Consider the following 20,202-nt stretch of genomic DNA (forward strand, 5'->3'; position numbering starts at 1 on the left):
CCCAACGAAGGTCCTGGGCGGGCTGCAGGGCTGGTGTAGGAACACTGGTTTGGCCACGCCAAGCAGGTTTTAGTGGTGGTGGTCTTGTGAAAACCACCAGGGGGCACCTCAGGGGGTGCAAATTATGTACAATGGTGGGACCGCTCATAGTTCACGGACTCCAAGTTCAGGTTAACTTATACTTAACATGAGAACTACGGTCAGGGGTACTTGTAGGTGGTGTGCACTTCTGGACTTGCTCCCCAGTCAGCGGGTGTAAGGTCTCCTTTCTGTATCTTCCTGTCTCTCTCCCTGGAGCTTCTGACCTGCCTGGAACAGGGTCTAGCTCCCTTGATGTTTCTCTCACCCATCTTGCTTGGCGGCGAGGGCTTTCCCACTGGTTACCACGAACCCTGGACACTGGGGCCTTCGTGGTACCTAGTCCTCTAAATGTGTGGTATTCACGGGTGGACTGAGGCATATGAAATCCTCCTCAGTATGCCGGATTCCCTACTGGGCATAGAGATCCCAATAGGCTCGGGCCCGGTGCCCGGCTTGCATCAGGGGACAAACCCTCTGTGGTTCCTCTGTCCCTCATGGCTCTTCTCTTCTCCTTGCCTTCTTGCCCACTCTAGGCTCTCACTGGCCAGACTAGCCCGCAGCTTGGGCCTAGCCTGGCTTTCAGCCACACAGACTTCAGCTTGTCTGGTGCTGCAGCATCATGTCACACTCACTGCTTCCCACTGACTGATTTCCTGAACTCCACCCCCCAGTATATATATACCTGACAGGGCTCCATCTAGTGGACTTGGGTGAAGGTGTCTGCATGTATTGAGGCCACTGGGGAGAATCCATCTGTGCAACACCCAGGAGTTCTGTGACAGCCTGCAGCCGCAGGGCGTCACACCTGCTGGAGGCGGACACCTAGACGCAGTTTACTACATCTGAGTGTCCGCCTCCAGTAGGTGTATACACCCGAAAATGAAGCACATTTGCTCTGTCGACACCATTATAGTTTATGGACCCGTCAGCGCATACATTCGAATCCCATCTTGTGGGGGTTTGAGACATAAACCCCAAAGGGGCCACTGAATGGGTGCCAGAATGCAATGTTAAAGCACCCTTATCTTTCCTATTTGAGGCTTCACTCCTTTGTGGAGGCGTCTATGTGGAGGATGACTTTCCCTCAGCATGGACTGGAATGGAATCAGGGATCAGAGGAGTTTTCTTCCTCTGTCTTGACTAGACAGGGCAGACTCACAGAAAGTGTGGGCCCTGAGCTGGGTGGCTCCTCCTAGCCATTTCTATGGCAGCTTGTTGTGAGTAAATTAATCACCTAACCTACATTGACCAGTAGATGGCAGCAAAGTACAAATTACAATGCACATTTATGAATCCTGAGTGTCCTCACATACAATGTATTATACATCTCCTAATGCACAGAGCCCGAAGTAGTTCTACTGCCACACGACAACTGTTTCATTCGGCAGCGGTAGACCAGGTACTGGGAAACCACAATGAGGCGAAAGTGAGAGGAGCTAATGGAAAAGGCTGCCTGTAGGGAGAAATGGGACACTATGAGAGATGGGTGATGGAGGGTTGCAGCAAATTCTGCAAAAGAAACTGCTGTAAAGCAGGGGTTCCCGGTAAGGATTAGTGCCCATTTTTCATCTTATCATTGGCCATACATTTATGTTTCTCCAGCATTACTTAATCAGAGAATCAATGACCAGATAATTTTCATGTAATATTAATGCCACGGCACTCCGAGATCCAAGTAATAAGCGTATTTATTAATGTGGCATGCGTCTGTACAGAAGAGGGCCAACGTTTCGGTACCCAGACCTTTTTCACAGCCAGTGAATGATATCAGACAGGTTAGTGTTGCAGGAGTACTAACTGAGCACTAGCCTGTCTGATATCATTCACTGGCCATGAAAAAAGGTCAGTGCATCGAAACATTGGCCCTCTTCTGTACAGACGCATGCCGCATTACTAAATACGCATATTACTTGGATCTCGAGTGCCATGTCATTAATATTACTTGTACCTCCACTACCACTGAGCACCAAACATTTACCGCTAAGGCCCTGCCATATCTTCCTCAGATAATTCTCATGTCCTGGCACCACTAAAGTTCTAAGACCCAAATAAAAATGAAGGGAAAAGGGAATCCTACAGGTGAAATGTGTCAGATCAAAGAACCGGCTGCTAACACCGCCTTGTCTATAAGGTTTACAGAATATGTCAGTTCATATGAAAATATATACACAAATAAGCCTTTGGGAACAAAGATATACATACAGTACTGTGCCAAAGTTTTAGGCAAGTGTGGAAAAAAAACCTCTCACTGGTCCAAAAGGGGGTGTTCTTCAGCACCAAAGGAAAGTTGGTTTTGGCTTACAAATACTGATGTAAAATACTGAACGTGTGAATGTGGCCTTAATCCAAAGGGTTTTTCTACCAAACACGTGTAAGCTTTATGTTTTTTTTCAACATAAACATTGCACACACTGCCAATTTTTTTTTATCCTATATGATTAAAGGTTAAGTTTTAACTTCCTTCCTTTGGTGTTGGACGATTGAGAGCTATTTACCCTGAAAGCCAGACCAGTGCATGTTCCGTGCTCCACACCCAGACCCCAGACTGTCTGCTCTGAAAGTTTAATTGGAAACTTATCTCTAATATAGGAATGATAAGCTGAATTGACACCTTTTTGTATTTTTTTGCAGAAAAAAAATGCAGCAAAGACTGATTTAATTAATAGAAGGGTTAATAATTTTTTTTTATCAATTAAAATTTTTCAAAGTGAATTAAAAAAAATATAAATATAAATCTAATATTTGTTGTGACCACTATTTGCCTTATTCAATTCTCCTAAGTACTTGCATACAGTTTTTGAAGGAACTAAGCAGGGAGGTTGTTCCAAGCATCTTGGAGAACTAACCACAGATCTTCTGTGGATGTCGCTTGTGCAAATCCTTCTGTCTTTTCATGTAATCCTAGACAGACTCGATGTTGAGATCCGGGCTCTGTGGGGCCATATTGTCACTTCCAGGACTCTTTGATGTTCTTTATGCTGAAGATAGTTCTTAATGACATTGACTGTATGTTTGGGTTTGTTGTCCTTCCGCAGAATAAAATTGTAGCAAATCAGATGCCTCCCTGATGATATTGTATGATAGATAAGTACCTGCCTGTATGCCTGTATTTCTCAGCATTGAGGACACCATTAACTTTGACCAAATCCTAACTCCATTTGCTGAAATGAAGCCTCCAAACTTGCAAGGACCCTTAACCATGCTTCACTGTTCCTGCAGGCATTCATTATTGTGACACTCTCCAGGCATTTAGTGAACAAACTGCCTTTTGTTACATACAAACATTTTATATTTTGACTTATCACCCCAGAGCACCTGCTGCCATTTTTTTCTGCAACCCACTTCCTATGTTTCTTGTGCATAGTTGAGTCACTTGGTCTTCTTTCCATGTGTAGAAAATATGTTTTCTATGGCTGCAATTCCAAAATGAAGACCTCTTCTGGCCAGACTTCTCTGAACAGTAGAAGGATGTAGCTAGATCCCAGTGGTTTTGTCAGTTCTGAGCTGATGGCACTGCTGGACATCTTTCAGTTTAGAAAGGAAGTAAAACGTATATGTCTTTCATCTGCTGCACTAAATTTTCTTGGGTGACCTTTGCGTCTACTTCAACATTGCCCATTTCTTCAGAAGATCTTCAACAGTACATCTTCAAATGCAGTCTGCTTTGAAATCTTTGCCTGAGAGACCTTGCTGATGCAGTATAACTACCTTGTGTCTTGTTGCTGTGCTCAATCTTGACATGGTTTATGAAATGATACTGTCTTCCACAACCTCACATTTGTAGCAGAATTTAACTATTCCTCACCCAGCCTCCTACACAACTGTTTCAGTTAACTACTGTGTTTCAACCTACATATGAAAATGATGATCATTATCACCTGTTTGATACAATTTGTTACTCATACACCTGATTAAAATCCCATACATGCAAGTGTACCTTAAAGAATAGATGCTGTTTTTGAGACAAAGGGCGGTCATACCACATATTGGTTTAAATTTCTCTTTTGTTCAATCATTTTACATTTGTTAATTGATAAAAAATTAACAATCTATTTTTGAAACCAGTATTTTTTTGGAGCATTTTTTCCGCACCAGCCTAAAACTTTTGCTCAATACTATATATATACACACATACAGTACAGACCAAAAGTTTGGACACACCTTCTCATTTAAAGATTTTTCTGTATTTTCATGAGTATGAAAATTGTACATTCACACTGAAGGCATCAAAACTATGAATTAACACATGTGGAATTATATACTTAACAAAAAAGTGTGAAACAACTGAAAATATGTCTTATATTCTAGGTTCTTCAAAGTAGCCACCTTTTGCTTTGATGACTGCTTTGCACACTCTTGGCATTCTCTTGATGAGCTTCAAGTGGTAGTCACCGGAAATGGTCTTCCAACAATCTTGAAGGAGTTCCCAGAGATGCTTATCACTTGTTGGCCCTTTTGCCTTCACTCTGCGGTCCAGCTCACCCCAAACCATCTCGATTGGGTTCAGGTCTGGTGACTGTGGAGTCCAGGTCATCTGGCGTAGCACCCCATCACTCTCCCTCTTGGTCAAATGGCCCTTACACAGCCTGGAGGTGTGTTTGGGGTCATTATCCTGTTGAAAAATAAATGATGGTCCAACTAAACGCAAACCGGATGGAATAGCATGCTGTGGTAGCCATGCTGGTTCAGTATGCCTTCAATTTTGAATAAATCCCCAACAGTGTCACCAGCAAAGCACCCCTACACCATCACACCTCCTCCTCCATGCTTCACGGTGGGAACCAGGCATGTAGAATCCATCCGTTCACCTTTTCTGCGTCGCACAAAGACACGGTGGTTGGAACCAAAGATCTCAAATTTGGACTCATCAGACCAAAGCATAGATTTCCACTGGTCTAATGTCCATTCCTTGTGTTCTTTAGCCCAAACAAGTCTCTTCTGCTTGTAGCCTGTCCTTAGCAGTGGTTTCCTAGCAGCTATTTTACCATGAAGGCCTGCTGCACAAAGTCTCCTCTTAACAGTTGTTGAAGAGATGTGTCTGCTGCTAGAACTCTGTGTGGCATTGACCTGGTCTCTAATCTGAGCTGCTGCTAACCTGCGATTTCTGAGGCTGGTGAATCGGATAAACTTATCCTCAGAAGGAGAAGTGACTCTTGGTCTTCCTTTCCTGGGGCAGTCCTCATGTGAGCCAGTTTCTTTGTAGCACTTGATGGTTTTTGCAACTGCACTTGGGGACACTTTCAAAGATTTCCCAATTTTTCGGACTGACTGACCTTCATTTCTTAAAGTAATGATGGCCACTCGTTTTTCTTGACTTAGCTGCTTTTTTCTTGCCATAATACAAATTCTAACAGTTTATTCAGTAGGACTATCAGCTGTGTATCCACCAGACTTCTGCACAACACAACTGATGGTCATAACCCCATTTATAAGGCAAGAAATCCCACTTATTAAACCTGACAGGGCACACCTGTGAAGTGAAAACCATTTCCGGTGACTACCACTTGAAGCTCATCAAGAGAATGCCAAGAGTGTGCAAAGCAGTCATCAAATGCAAAAGTTGGCTACTTTGAAGAACCTAGAATATAAGACATATTTTCAGTTGTTTCACACTTTTTTGTTAAGTATATAATTCCACATGTGTTAATTCATAGTTTTGATGCCTTCAGTGTGAATGTACATGTGGCGCCCCTGAGGGTTCGGTCGCCACAGAGGTATTGCCTCTCATCCAGAGGTGTGGTATCTCACTCTCAGGTAAGGAAGGAGTATGGCTCAGGACCCTAACACCTGCATTCACTGCACCACATTTCCGGGGGACAGGGCGAGATTGCTCCTACGGGAGAGCACAGTCCCTGATCCCTGGCTGGAGTGGGGAGGAACCACTTAGAGAGGGGGAACTATGTAGTGGATAGGGTGGAGGACGTAGATCCTGGGAGCACTTGAAAGGAAGCTGTATAAAAACTAGACACCATCTTAGATCAGGGTGGAGTTCCAGTCAGACAGTGAGAGGAGGAAGGTGACAGGAGCTGCGGCTCTGCACGAGCTCTGCTCCGGAGGCGGGCCTAGGACTGAGGCCCAAGTCTGAGAGGAGAGGGAGCAGGACGGCTCCAGGAATGAGGAGTGAAGGGACCCTACTAGGGGTATGGGCCGTGCAGCAAGCCACCTGTATGCCCGCGCTACTAGGAGGTAGAGGGGTCAGGCCAGAAAAGGGGAAGCGGTCCCTCAACTAGCACAGAGCTACAAGGCCCAACTAGGAAACCGGAGGCTGCAGCATTTCAAATACTGCAGGCCACAAGTCCACACCAGTACAGTAAGAAGGTAGCGGCATAGGACCCAGGGGACGGAACACACGTCGCCCGCCAAGGCCCGAGGACACCGGATAGAAGTGCTACTTGGTGTGAGGTGCAGGGAGCAGGCCAGAGAGAGGACACACAGAAGGGGGTCCTGTAACATGCTCCGGAGTTACCTGAGGGTCGACCGAGCCCCTCACTGCGTGAACACAAGACGCCGTGGGCCCCTACACTGGCCCTGTATCTGGAACTGCTACAATTGTCAGTAAAAGACCTGGGACTGCACTATCTGACTCCGTGTCATTACTGACTACCTGCACTATAACCACCATCATCCATACATGCTGCCCTGAAGCTCCACTCTTCCTGTGGGGAGTTACATCACCTTGCTGCACATACCATCAGCTTCAGCAGACTGCTCCGCAGCGGCGGTTCCCAATAACCGCACTCCACAGGTGGCGTAGTTGGACTATATATAACCTATACACATAGACTACCCTGGTTTGACCGCCCTGGGTCACGGACCGGGTTGCCGCCACGGTGACTACAACCCCAGCATCTACAAGGCCCGGCTCCGGGTGCCCCACGGCCCAGGGGGCGCGTCATACAATTTTCATAGTCATGAAAATACAGAAAAATCTTTAACCCCTTTCCAACCCTTGCCGTATTAGTACGCACATTTGCGTACCCCCGGTTCAGTGAGGGCTCCGGCGCTGAGCCCGCACTGAACCGAGCACATGTCAGCTGACATGTGCCCGCAACAGCCGCGGGTGGAATCGCGATCCACCCGCGGCTGTTAACATGTTAAATGCCGCTGTCAATCTCCGACAGCGACATTTAACGCGCGCTTCCGGGTTGCGCGCCATAAGCCCCGCCCACTGGCGACCCCGTCACGTGATCGCGGGTCACTGATGGGCGTGCATGACAACCCAGGGTCTGCAGCAGACGCCTGTGGTTGTCATGATCTCGTCGCTATGAGCGCCACCTAGTGGTCGGCGCTCATAGCACAGGACCATTTCTGCTATATGCAGGGGATCTGCTGGTCCCCTGTATGTAGCAGAGACGATCAGACAACTGCTGCTTCTAGTCTCCTATGGAGACTATTGAAGCATGCAGTAAGTGAAAAAAAATGTTTTTAAAAATATAAAAAAAATAAAAAAAATATAAAAGTTTAAGTCACCCCCCTTTCATCCCATTCAAAATAAAATATAAAAAAAAAAACCTCACACACACATATTTGGTATCGCCGCGTTCAGAATCGCCCGATCTATCAATATGAAAAAAGAATTAATCCGATTGGTAAACGGTGCAACGAGAAAAAAATTCTAAACGCCAGAATTACGTTTTTTGGTCGCCGCAAAATTGCAATAAAATGCAATAACGGGCGATCAAAACATCGGATCTACCCCAAAATGTTATCAATAAAAACGTCAGCCCAGCGCGCAAAAAATAAGCCCTCATCCAGCCCCAGATCCCGAAAAATGGAGACGCTACAGGTCTCGGAAAATGGCGCTATTTTTTTTTATTTTTTTTAACAAATTTTGAAATTTTTTTTCACCACTTAAATATAAAATAACCTATACATGTTTGGTGTCTACGAACTTGTAATGACCTGGAGAATAAGAATGGCAAGTCAGTTTTAGCAATCAGTGAACGTGGTAAAAAAAAAAAAAAAAAAACAACTGTGGTATTGCACTTTTTTTGCAATTTTACAGCACTTTGAATTTTTTTACCGTTTTCCCGTACACGATATGGTAAAACTAGTAATGGCGTTGAAAAGTACAACTTGTCCCACAAAAAATAAGCCCTCACACGGCCATATTGTCCAAAAAATAAAGACGCTATGGCTCTGGGAACAAGGGGAGCAAAAAACGAAGAAGCAAAAACGACAAAACCCAAGGTTGCAAAGGGGTTAAATGAGAAGGTGTGTCCAAACTTTTGGTCTGTACTGTATATATACCTTTATATATATTTATCTATATTCATTGTCCATATTCATAAAATAACTTACATATACACTTGAATTAGCATCATGTCAGTCTTCTCAGGTTCTCAGGATTATCTTGTACAGTCAAACCGTTGACTATGAGACATATATATGTAAGAAGTTGCTGACCTGTTGTTATTTGAAGCCCCTCCAAGTCTACATACATTACATTGCTTGTTTTCTTTATTCCAGTGTATACCAATTAAGGGCCTTGGATTTGTTCTCGGAGCCTACAAATGCATTTGCAAGCCTGGATTTTATCATCCTCTTGACATCTTTTCAGAGAATGGCTTTCAAAGTAAGTGCCTTTTGGTTGAGCATGAAAAAAGTAGTGCCATTAATAATGCAGGACGCCTTTTTATCCTTGTCAGGGTTATACAGTAAATCCCCAGTGGTCTGCAACTTTATAATTATATAATCACTTAAATAGGTTTAGCCCATTGTTTTGTCATCTATTGTTCTCCATGGGAACCTGAATATATAGTATTTTGGCATATTTTGAATGATATTACATTAAAGTAATTATTAAAATAATATTATTTAAGGGAATTTTTTTTTTAAGGAGGGCAGCAAATATTTATTTTTACCAAAGAAAGCTATGAATGCGGATAAAGGGGAATTCACCAAGACTGTAATTTCATGCCCCAGTCTAGAAACCCATTGGAGTTAGAATTAGAGGCATACTCCCCTTAATAAATCTTTGGGCCAAAAAATGACATCTACTGGCTTAGATTTTAGCTAGAATTTATGCCAGTAAACTTGGGACAATTTTTTGCAAAATCCCACCCACTTTCAAAAAAGTGTTATACAGTGCTGGCCAAAAGTATTGGCACCCCTGCAATTCTGTCAGATAATACTCAGTTTCTTCCTGAAAATGATTGCAATCACAAATTGTTTGGCATTATTATCTTCATTTAATTTGTCTTCAATGAAAAAAACACAAAAATAATTGTCCTAAAGTCAAATTGGATATAATTCCACACCAAACCTAAAAAAGGGGGTGGACAAAAGTATTGGCACCCTTTGAAAAATCACGTGATGCTTCTCTAATTCGTGTAATTAACAGCACCTGTAACTTACCTGTGGCACCTAACAGGTGTTGGCAATAACTAAATCACACTTGCAGCCAGTTAACATGGATTAAAGTTGACTCAACCTCTGTCCTGTGTCCTTGTGTGTACCACATTGAGCATGGAGAAAAGAAAGAAGACCAAAGAACTGTCTGAGGACTTGAGAAACCAAATTGTGAGGAAGCATGAGCAATCTCAAGGCTACAAGTCCATCTCCAAAGACCTGAATGTTCCTGTGTCTTCCGTGCGCAGTGTCATCAAGAAGTTTAAAGCCCATGGCACTGTGGCTAACCTCCCTAGATGTGGACGGAAAAGAAAAATTGATGAGAGATTTCAACGCAAGATTGTGCGGATGGTGGATAAAGAACCTCGACTAACATCCAAACAAGTTCAAGCTGCCCTGCAGTCCGAGGGTACAACAGTGTCAACCCGTACTATCCGTCGACGTCTGAATGAAAAGGGACTGTATGGTAGGATACCCAGGAAGACCCCACTTCTTACCCCGAGACATAAAAAAGCCAGGCTGGAGTTTGCCAAAACTTACCTGAGAAAGCCTAAAACGTTTTGGAAGAATGTTCTCTGGTCAGATGAGACAAAAGTAGAGCTTTTTGGCAAAAAGCATCAACATAGAGTGTACAGGAAAAAAAGAGGCATTCAAAGAAAAGAACACGGTCCCTACAGTCAAACATGGCGGAGGTTCCCTGATGTTTTGGGGTTGCTTTGCTGCCCCTGGCACTGGACTGCTTGACCGTGTGCATGGCATTATGAAGTTTGAAGACTACCAACAAATTTTGCAGCATAATGTAGGGCCCAGTGTGAGAAAGCTGGGTCTCCCTCAGAGGTCATGGGTCTTCCAGCAGGACAATGACCCAAAACACACTTCCAAAAGCACTATAAAATGGTTTGAGAGAAAGCACTGGAGACTTCTAAGGTGGCCAGCAATGAGTCCAGACCTGAATCCCAGAGAACACCTGTGGAGAGATCTCAAAATGGCAGTTTGGAGAAGGCTCCCTTCAAATATCAGGGACCTGGAGCAGTTTGCCAAAGAAGAATGGTCTACAATTCCAGCAGAGCATTGTAAGAAACTCATTGATGGTTACCGGAAGCGGTTGTTCGCAGTTATTTTGGCTAAAGGTTGTGCAACCAAGTATTAGGCAGTATTAGGCTGAGGGTGCCAATACTTTTGTCCGGCCCTTTTTTGGAGTTTTGTGTGAAATGATCAATGATTTGATTTTTGCTTCATTCTCTTTTGTGTTTTTTCCTTGCAAGCAAATTAAATGAAGAGAATAAGACCAAAGAATTTGTGATTGCAATCATTTTCAGGAAGAAACTGAGTATTATCTGACAGAATTGCAGGGGTGCCAATACTTTTGGCCAGCACTGTAGGATGGCGAAATAAGGTCCAAATGATCTTTTGCTTCAAATTTTGTGACTTTTTTTTTTACACCAGGGTGTTTTCAAGGACTTTGATAAGTCATCAATATCAGATTGGCTGGGTAAGGGGGTTGACTTCTAGCACCTCCACCAATCATCTGGCTGAAACACTGGATTCATGGTGTACCAGGCACAGCTCACTACACCTCATAGTGGATATGCCTGGTACTGCAGCTCAGTTTTAGTCTAGGTATACTGCCTTGCCAAGGCAAAATATAAAGTTTTACTGCACCCAGCTCCCTAGGCTCTTGCCCGACTAGCCCCTGATGTAAGTGATTGTACCAAGAGACTCAGCATTGATTGTAGGATGGCTCGGTCTTGCACACATGCTGATGGTGTTGTCTCATAACTTAACAATAAAAGAGACAGCTTTCCATTATTGTAGCTACCATTAGAGACACTGACATTTATTGCAGGATGAATGAAATAATGATTTCTTTAAATACAGAAGTCACAGTTCAAAGTAAATCCCATGCATCAATAATAACTTCTATAAAACCTGCATTATATGAACGAGCGATATTGCCAGCTTCCATAATGACAGTTCTTTAACGACCTTACTCAAAGAACCGAAGCTTGTTCCTCCCATTGTTCTGTGGAGTCTATTAAAGGTTAACGCTAATGGCAGCCCCATACTTATCACTTTTCCCACATCATCGTATTAATTACTAAAGCAGATCTAGAATAGTATTAAGGCACTGATGTCTAGTAATCCAATTAAAAAATTCAGATTACGAAGATTAATAAATATATACATAAAAATCAGAGATCATAGCCTAATAATATACACGAATGAAAACGCATCAGAATGCAACAGCCATACCTAGACGAGTGATCCTACACAGAGAAAAAAGTGAAAAGGGTTGCATATTGAGATTTTAGAGCCATTCACTCGTATACATGCATGTAATACCTCCTTTGTCCTGCAGAGGCCACTGTAGAAAAAATTTGCAGGTGGCAAAAAAGTTTAAGAAGCAAAGATGAGATGATCGCTAGGCTCACTTTCTTACAAAAAGGCCTTTAATCTGGCCAGGATGTAATTTTTATAGGCATTAAAATGAATGTCTTTGTTAAAGCGAACCTGTCAACAGGTTGGAAGTAGCCTGTTCTTGATATTATTTTTTTCGAGTTGACCCTGTGACGGTTCCAGTTTTTTATATAGTGCTAATTTCCTAATAGTAATAGTAATAATCCTAAGCCTTTCAGTAGTCTTTGTACTTCCTGATGGACATATGACTGTTGAAGCCAATCACTGACTGCAGCAGTGACCAAGACATCACCGCTGCAGCCAATGATTGGCTGGAGAAGTCAACTGTCTGTCCAAATGGACCTATGGGGGATCAGATAATACTAAAAATATGTAGGAATTAATTATTAATTAAAAAATTAAAATTCCGAAAAAACTTAGTGGGGTTTTCCAAGTTTCTGATAAATTTGTCCGAGGAGATGTAACATGACGTAAGTTAAATAATATGGGTATCTTTGGGGCATTTTTTTTAAATTAAATGAATGCATTTTAGGATAAAAAATATTTTTCCAATTGGGTTTAATTAAAAATCTTGCACTGTTTGGATTTTACAGGTTTTTGTTTCCCTACACATTGCTGGCTACTGAATGAGTTAACTGAGAATCTGTCAGTGACAGAAGTTTACAATGCAAATTGCCTCTTCAGAGAAAAAGAGGACTTGTACTCTATAGCGCCACCTATTGGAGTTTACAATACTTTTATCTATCTTACCGTATTTCTTTTGAGCTCCTCTCATCTGAATAAAGACCACATAAATTAGCGTTCTCACAGGGTCAATTTTTTGGTGGTCTTAGGTGACAAATCAGCACAGAGGAGATAAGAATCAAGGCAGATAAAAGATTTTCAGATTTTCCTGCCACTGACAAACTCTCAGATAACTCATTCTACAGCCAGCAATGTGTTGGAAAATATGAAGCTTGTATAAGCCCATCTGTACAATATTTTTAACAAAAGACAAACGCAAAAATGATTTTTTTAGCCCAAAATATATGCTTTGAATTAAAAAAAAGATGTCCTGCTGCCATTCAGTCTTCCTCAACAGAAACTGGTTACTTGGCTGCAAGATGATGTGCCAGCTACCACACCTGACCGCTGCAGCCAATCGCTTGCCTCAATGATTTACAAATATGAACAGCAACTCAGGAAGCTCATGTAAGATCTGAATATTATTACTGTAGAATCCTTAGCATAAACCATCAATATAGGATCGGTGGAGTTTCACCCTTGATTGTTAACTTGTTAAATACCGCTGTCAATCTCTGAAAGCGGCATTTAACACGGGCCAACTTGCGCGCATTCCATTACCTCCGCCCATGCTTTTCATTACAGATCTCCTTTTAAACCCTGCCTGAGGCCGGGCTTCGAAGGAGACTGTAATTTCTGCTATATGCAGCGATGCTGTGGCATCGCTGCATATAGCACAAGAAATTCGATGATCACATTTTCAAGTCCCCTAAGGGGACTAACAAGAGCAGTAAAAAGTAAAAAAAAAAAAAAGTTTTACAAAATCTGAAAAAAATAAAATAAAATTAAAAGTTCAAATCACCCATTTTTCACCCCATAGTAAATAAAGGTATAAAAAAAATACACATATGTCATATCACCGCGTTCAGGAAAGTCCGAACTATCAAAATAGTAAAACAATTAACCCAATCAGTAAACACCGTACACGGAAAAGTCTAAGAATGGCAAAATTTAATTTTTTTGGTCGCCACAATACCACAAAAAATGCTTTAAAATGCGATCAAAAAGTCACGTCTATCTCAAATAGTGCCCCGCAAAAAATAAGCTATCACACAGCTCCATCGGCCTAAAAATAAAAATGTTACACGTCTCAGAAAATGTTGACACAGCCCCCCCATTTTATTTTTGCAATCCTCTGATTTTTATCACCACTAAAATAATAAAAGAACTTGACACGTTTGGTATCGCCGAAACCGTATTGATGAGAAAAATTATATTGCAAGGGCCATCTTACCACAAAATGTACACCGTAAAACAATTCCTAAAAAACAATGTCAGAATTCTGTTTTGTTTTTTTCACAATTTCACCACACTTGGAATTGTTTTCGTGTACGCTAGGTGGTAAAATGAATGGTGTAATTCAAAAGTACAACTCGTCCTGCAAAAAAACAAGCCCTGATTTGTCTATGTGGACCGAAAAATAAGAGTTATAGCTCTGAGAAGAAGGGGAGGAAAAAACAGAAAGGCAAAAACGGAAATTGGCTGTGAAATGAAGGGGTTAAAGAGTATCATAAGAGTTAGCATAGAATTAGCAAAGAAAATGTGAATGTTTAGTTACTATATGTTACCCATATAGGTACAGTACAGACCATGAAAATTGTACATTCACACTTAAGGCATCAAAACTATGAATTAACACATGTGGAATTATATACTTAACAAAAAAGTGTGAAACTACTGAAAATATGTCTTATATACTAGGTTCTTCAAAGTAGCCACCTTTTGCTTTGATGACTGCTTTGCAAACTCTTGGCATTCTCTTGATGAGCTTCAAGAGGTAGTCACCGGAAATGGTCTTCCAACAATCTTGAAGGAGTTCCCAGAGATGCTTAGCACTTGTTGGCCCTTTTGCTTTCACTCTGCGGTGCAGCTCACCCCAAACCATCTCGATTGGGTTCAGGTCTGGTGACTGTGGAGGCCAGGTCATCTGGCGTAGCACCCCATCACTCTCCTTCTTGGTCAAATAGCCCTTACACAGCCTGGAGGTGTGTTTGGGGTCATTGTCCTGTTGAAAAATAAATGATGGTCCAACTAAACGCAAACCGGATGGAATAGCATGCCGCTGCAAGATGCTGTGGTAGCCATGCTGGTTCAGTATGAATTCAATTTTGAATAAATCCCCAACAGTGTCACCAGCAAAGCACCCCCACACCATCACACCTCCTCCTCCATGCTTCACGGTGGGAACCAGGCATGTAGAGTCCATCCGTTCACCTTTTCTGCATCACACAAAGACACGGTGGTTGGAACCAAAGATCTCAAATTTGGACTCATCAGACCAAAGCACAGATTTCCACTGGTCTAATGTCCATTCCTTGTGTTCTTTAGCCCAAACAAGTCTCTTCTGCTCGTTGCCTGTCCTTAGCAGTGGTTTCCTAGCAGCTATTTTACCATGAAGACCTGCTGCACAAAGTCTCCTCTTAACAGTTGTTGAAGAGATGTGTCTGCTGCTAGAACTCTGTGTGGCATTGACCTGGTCTCTAATCTGAGCTGCTGTTAACCTGCGATTTCTGAGGCTGGTGACTCGGATGAACTTATCCTCAGAAGCAGAGGTGACTCTTGGTCTTCCTTTCCTGGGACGGTCCTCATGTGAGCCAGTTTCTTTGTAGCGCTTGATGGTTTTTGCAACTGCACTTGGGGACACTTTCAAAGTTTTCCCAATTTTTAGCACTGACTGACCTTCATTTCTTAAAGTAATGATGACCACTCGTTTTTCTTTACTTAGCTGCTTTTTTCTTGCCATAATACAAATTCTAACAGTCTATTCAGTAGGACTATCAGCTGTGTATCCACCAGACTTCTGCACAACACAACTGATGGTCCCAACCCCATTTATAAGGCAAGAAATCCCACTTATTAAACCTGACAGGGCACACCTGTGAAGTGAAAACAATTTCCGGTGACTACCTCTTGAAGCTCATCAAGAGAATGCCAAGAGTGTGCAAAGCAGTCATCAAAGCAAAAGGTGGCTACTTTGAAGAACCTAGAATATAAGACCTATTTTCAGTTGTTTCACACTTTTTTGTTAAGTATATAATGCCACTTGTGTTAATTCATAGTTTTGATGCCTTCAGTGTGAATGTACAATTTTCATAGTCATGAAAATACAGAACAATCTTTAAATGAGAAGGTGTGTCCAAACTTTTGGTCTGTACTGTAGATGCATCATTTTTTAAGCATTTATTTGCTTTGGACCAAACCAATGTTTTTTTTCCATTTGTTAACTTTTGTAGATGTTCTTAATTATTTCATGTCTTTTGCATACTATTTGCATTATTTTTTTTTCATCCCCTATAGGGCAGAGTGAAGAGAACCAGTTTTCTAGAGTAGAAATATCTGAAGAGGAATATAAGTGTCTACCCTGCAGGGAAGATTGTTCATACTGTACGGCTGATGCACCCTGCTATGCGCAGGAGGACAAGTATCTGCGGATTGCTGTCATCTCGTTCCAGGCTTTCTGCATGCTGCTAAACTTCATAAGCATGCTCGTGGTCTATCATTTCCGTCGAGCAAAGGTAAACACCTCTACTGGTTCTGATAGCTGCAGCTCGTGCTGGATATTCATTCGACTAGAAGGTTCCCAGATAGGATTTCTGGGGGAGTTAATATATTCTACATGCAACCGTTTTTTTGCAGTTTTCTAAATGTTTTTAGTGCATATACGTTATTTTGTTTTATGGCATTATGTCACATTGATTGCATTGTGAAACTTAGGATACCGAGCAATGAAAGAGTCAAGTCTCTTGTAAATGCATATACATTCACATCCTTCAAATTTCAAATTAGTTGGAGTCGTTGCCCACACGAGTTAATTTAACTTTAGTGACCAGTGCCAGGCAGCTGCTGCCAAGGTATAATAAAATAATGGGATGCATTAAAAGAGGCAGAGATGCTCATGACGAGAACATGGTTTTGCCTTCTACAAGTCACTAGTGCGACCACACTTAGAAAACTGTGTACAGTATTGGTCTCCGGTGTATGAGAAGGACATAGCTGAACTAGAGCAGGTACAGAGAAGAGCTTATTAATAGGTTATTAAGGGAACCAAGATAGCTTATCAAATTTGGGGTTATTTATTTGAAAAATTAAGGCTTAGGGTGATCTTATTACCATTTACATATTTGAGGAGACAGTACAGAGATCTGTATAATAATCTTTTTACACCTAGGCCTGCGACGGGGCAAGGGGGCATCTTCTACATATAGAGGGAAGAAGGTTTAATTATAATCACATTTGCAGATTCTTTACTGTGAGAGCAGTGAGACTACGGATTCTTTACTGTAAGAACAGTGAGACTATGGATTATTTACTGTAAGAACGAACAGTGAGACTACAGATTCTTTACTGTGAGAGCAGTGAGACTACGTATTCTTTACTGTAAGAGCAGCGAGACTACAGATTCTTTACTGTGAGAGCAGCGAGACTACAGATTCTTTACTGTGAGAGCAGTGAGACTATGGATTCTTTACTGTAAGAACAGTGAGACTATGGATTCTTTACTGTAAGAGCAGTGAGACTATGAATTCTTTACTGTAAGAGCAGTGAGACTATGGATTCTTTACTGTAAGAGCAGTGAGACTACAGATTCTTTACTGTAAGAGCAGTGAGACTATGGATTCTTTACTGTAAGAGCAGTGAGACTATGGATTCTTTACTGTAAGAACGAACAGTGAGGCTACGGATTCTTTACTGTAAGAGCAGTGAGACTACAGATTCTTTACTGTAAGAGCAGTGAGACTATGGATTCTTTACTGTAAGAGCAGTGAGACTATGGATTCTTTACTGTAAGAACGAACAGTGAGGCTACGGATTCTTTACTGTAAGAGCAGTGAGACTACAGATTCTTTACTGTAAGAGCAGTGAGACTACGGATTCTTTACTGTAAGAGCAGTGAGACTATGGATTCTTGACTGAAAGAGCAGCGAGACTATGGATTTTTTACTGTATGACCAATTAGACTATGGAACTCTCTGCGACATGATGTTGTAATGGTTGATTGAGTACTAAACTTAAAGAAGAGTCTAGATGCCTTTCTTGAAAATATAATATTAGGCTATGTGCACACGAAGCGTTTTTACTGCATTTCTGTGACGGTTTTTCCACCGCGGAAACGCTACGAAAACTATTGTTAATAGGTCTGCCAGCTATAGTAATGGTATCCTGATGTGGTGGGCACATGATGCAGAAATTTTCCCTCAGGATTACCATTGCGGAAAAAAACGCAACGTGACCATTGTTCTGGCGTTTCCGCCACAAATTCGCGCCCATTGACTTGAATTGAACCGCAGCAAATCCGCAGGTATAATAATTATACTTGCGGATTTGCTGCTTTTCAATTAAAGCCAATAGCTGTGAATTTGCGGCAGAAACCCGATATGGGTGGTACACAGGTCGGGCGAGAAAGACTACTACTCCTCTCATCCGACCACCGCTCCCGCTGATAACAACGAGAGCGGATCAGCTGGGGGAAGCAGTTACTGCTCTGCCAAGCCGGCGTGCCCGCGGTAGTAAAAAAAGAAAAAAAAAAGTAAGAATTAAAAAAAAAACAACCACTATGCTCACCTGTCCGGCGCCCCCCAGTGTCCTCCTGGTGCTGGTCCACAGCGATGTTCTACTCCCGGCGGCCGGCGGTACACTGCGGAGAGCGCGCTCGCTACCCAGAAGTGTACTGCGCTGCCAGGACCTGCAGTCACGTGAGCGATCAGCTGAGACTTCACGTCAGCCGCCAATACAAGGCTGACTTGAACCCCAACCCCATTACCCCACTCGCCACCGCTGCAAGGCAATGGGAAGAGCGGAAGCTAAGCACCAGATTTGGCGCATCTTATGGATACGCCATTTCTGGGACTGCTGAGGGGTGATATTAATAGCCACAAAGGGGGCTAGTATTCATGGCCCCTTCCCTGCTATTAATATCAGCCCACAGCTGTCTGTTTAGCCTTTTCTAGTTAGATTTTATAGGGGGACTCCACGTCAATTTTTTTCTGTGGTCCCCCTCTCTGGGGTCCAAAACGTTGCATTCTATGGAACGCTGGTAAATCCACATGTGTTCACTGAACCATGCGTATTTACCGCATTCAATACATTCTAGTAGTCAAATTTCTATTGCAGAGACTAGCGACTCCGCAAGAGAACTTGACATGCTGTGGTCCTGAAAGACGCGCCGCATGTCAGTGTCCGCAGGTGATCCGCAGCCTCTGATGCACGCATGTAAACACACAGTGTCAAACCTGCAGCGGCTCCTAATCGTGGCGACGTACCCAAATTCACCCGCAGCAGGTCAATTCCTGTCCCGGACTCGCTAGTCTCCGCTGCAGTTTTTGACTGATTGAAGTGTTATTATATGCGATGGATTCGCATGTACCGACAACAAAAGTGCGGCATTAGAACAACGCGTTTTGGACTCTGCAAAAATACGCTGCGTCCAAAGCGCTGCTGAATGCTGATGGGGGGGGGATGTAGTGGCTAACAAAACAGCTGTGAGCTGTTATTAATGGTCAGGGACCATGCTTGCAAATGGCACCTTTCTAGGCTAAAAATAGCTGCTCACAGCTGCCACATAAATTACATCACCAAACTTAATTAAAGTAAAGTAAAGAGTTAAATAAACACACAGACACAGAGCAAACACTTTCTTTGAAATACAACAGACACATTCTTTAATCATTTAAATTAACGAATATACTCACCCCAGTTCTGATGATAATCCAAGGGTTTAAGCAATGTCCCACCAAATAACTTTATTTAGCTCCAAAAAGCATTCATTGATATACAAAAAGTTTTTTGGTGTAAAACTGCAGGAAATTTCTCAAAATTTTTGCACAACGTGAATAATGTTCTGACTTTTGACAGTTATACACAAGTCTCAATCAACTCCGACAACTTTTAGAAAAACGGGTGGAGATCAGACAGGGCATGGCCATTCGTGCCTGAGAATGTCAACATCATTTATTACACAAAGGTGACAGAAACCATGACAGAAATTTACTCCAGTCCCTGACTGGAAAAATGTGGGGAAAAATGCAGCATACTCTAGTTTCGGATGACACGGACCTTGACTTCAGTAGGTGCATTAAAGTGAACCTGTCAGCACGATTTTGTAATGTAGAGTAAAGACATGGCTGTCATGGTGCTGTAATACAGGTTAAATTTATACCTTTGGTGAAGAAATCCGCTTTTTGGTTCTTCTGTAATCACCAATTGAAGTTTTCTGCTAATTATATTTTGGTGCACAGGGGCCGGATTGTGCACTGAGTCTTCTCCTCCCTGTCTGTGATTCCCGGCCCCTCTGCCTGCCTCCAGTAGTTGAATGACAGATCACTACTGAGATTTCAAAAAGAGAAGGCAGGTCATTCACAAACCAGAGACAGGTGGAGGGACTGGGGAGTCACAAACAGGGAGAAGAAGACCCAGTGCACAGTCCGGCCCCTGTGCACCGAAATCTAATTAGCAGAAAACTTAAAATGATTATTGAAGAAGTACCACAAAGCAGATTTCTTCAACAAAGATATCAATTTAATCAGTATTACAGCTCCATTCCAGCTGTGATTTTTTCAAAATCGAGCTGAC

At 42.4% G+C, this 20,202-nt stretch overlaps 1 protein-coding gene across 2 annotated transcripts in view; it reads left to right on the top strand.

Moving 5' to 3' along the window:
- GPR158 (G protein-coupled receptor 158) overlaps positions 1–20,202 on the top strand; it is a 361,595-nt gene that overhangs the window by 142,495 nt on the left and 198,898 nt on the right. For both annotated transcript variants that reach the window (XM_073677528.1, XM_073677529.1), the window contains 2 exons: positions 8,551–8,656; positions 15,931–16,148. In XM_073677528.1, coding sequence (XP_073533629.1) covers positions 8,551–8,656; positions 15,931–16,148 — 324 coding nt within the window. The remainder of the gene's footprint in view (positions 1–8,550; positions 8,657–15,930; positions 16,149–20,202) is intronic.

The sequence above is a fragment of the Phyllobates terribilis genome, unplaced genomic scaffold (assembly GCF_046119375.1).
Source record: "Phyllobates terribilis strain yellow unplaced genomic scaffold, ASM4611937v1 Scaffold_4__5_contigs__length_816908805, whole genome shotgun sequence".
Lineage (NCBI taxonomy): Eukaryota > Metazoa > Chordata > Amphibia > Anura > Dendrobatidae > Phyllobates > Phyllobates terribilis.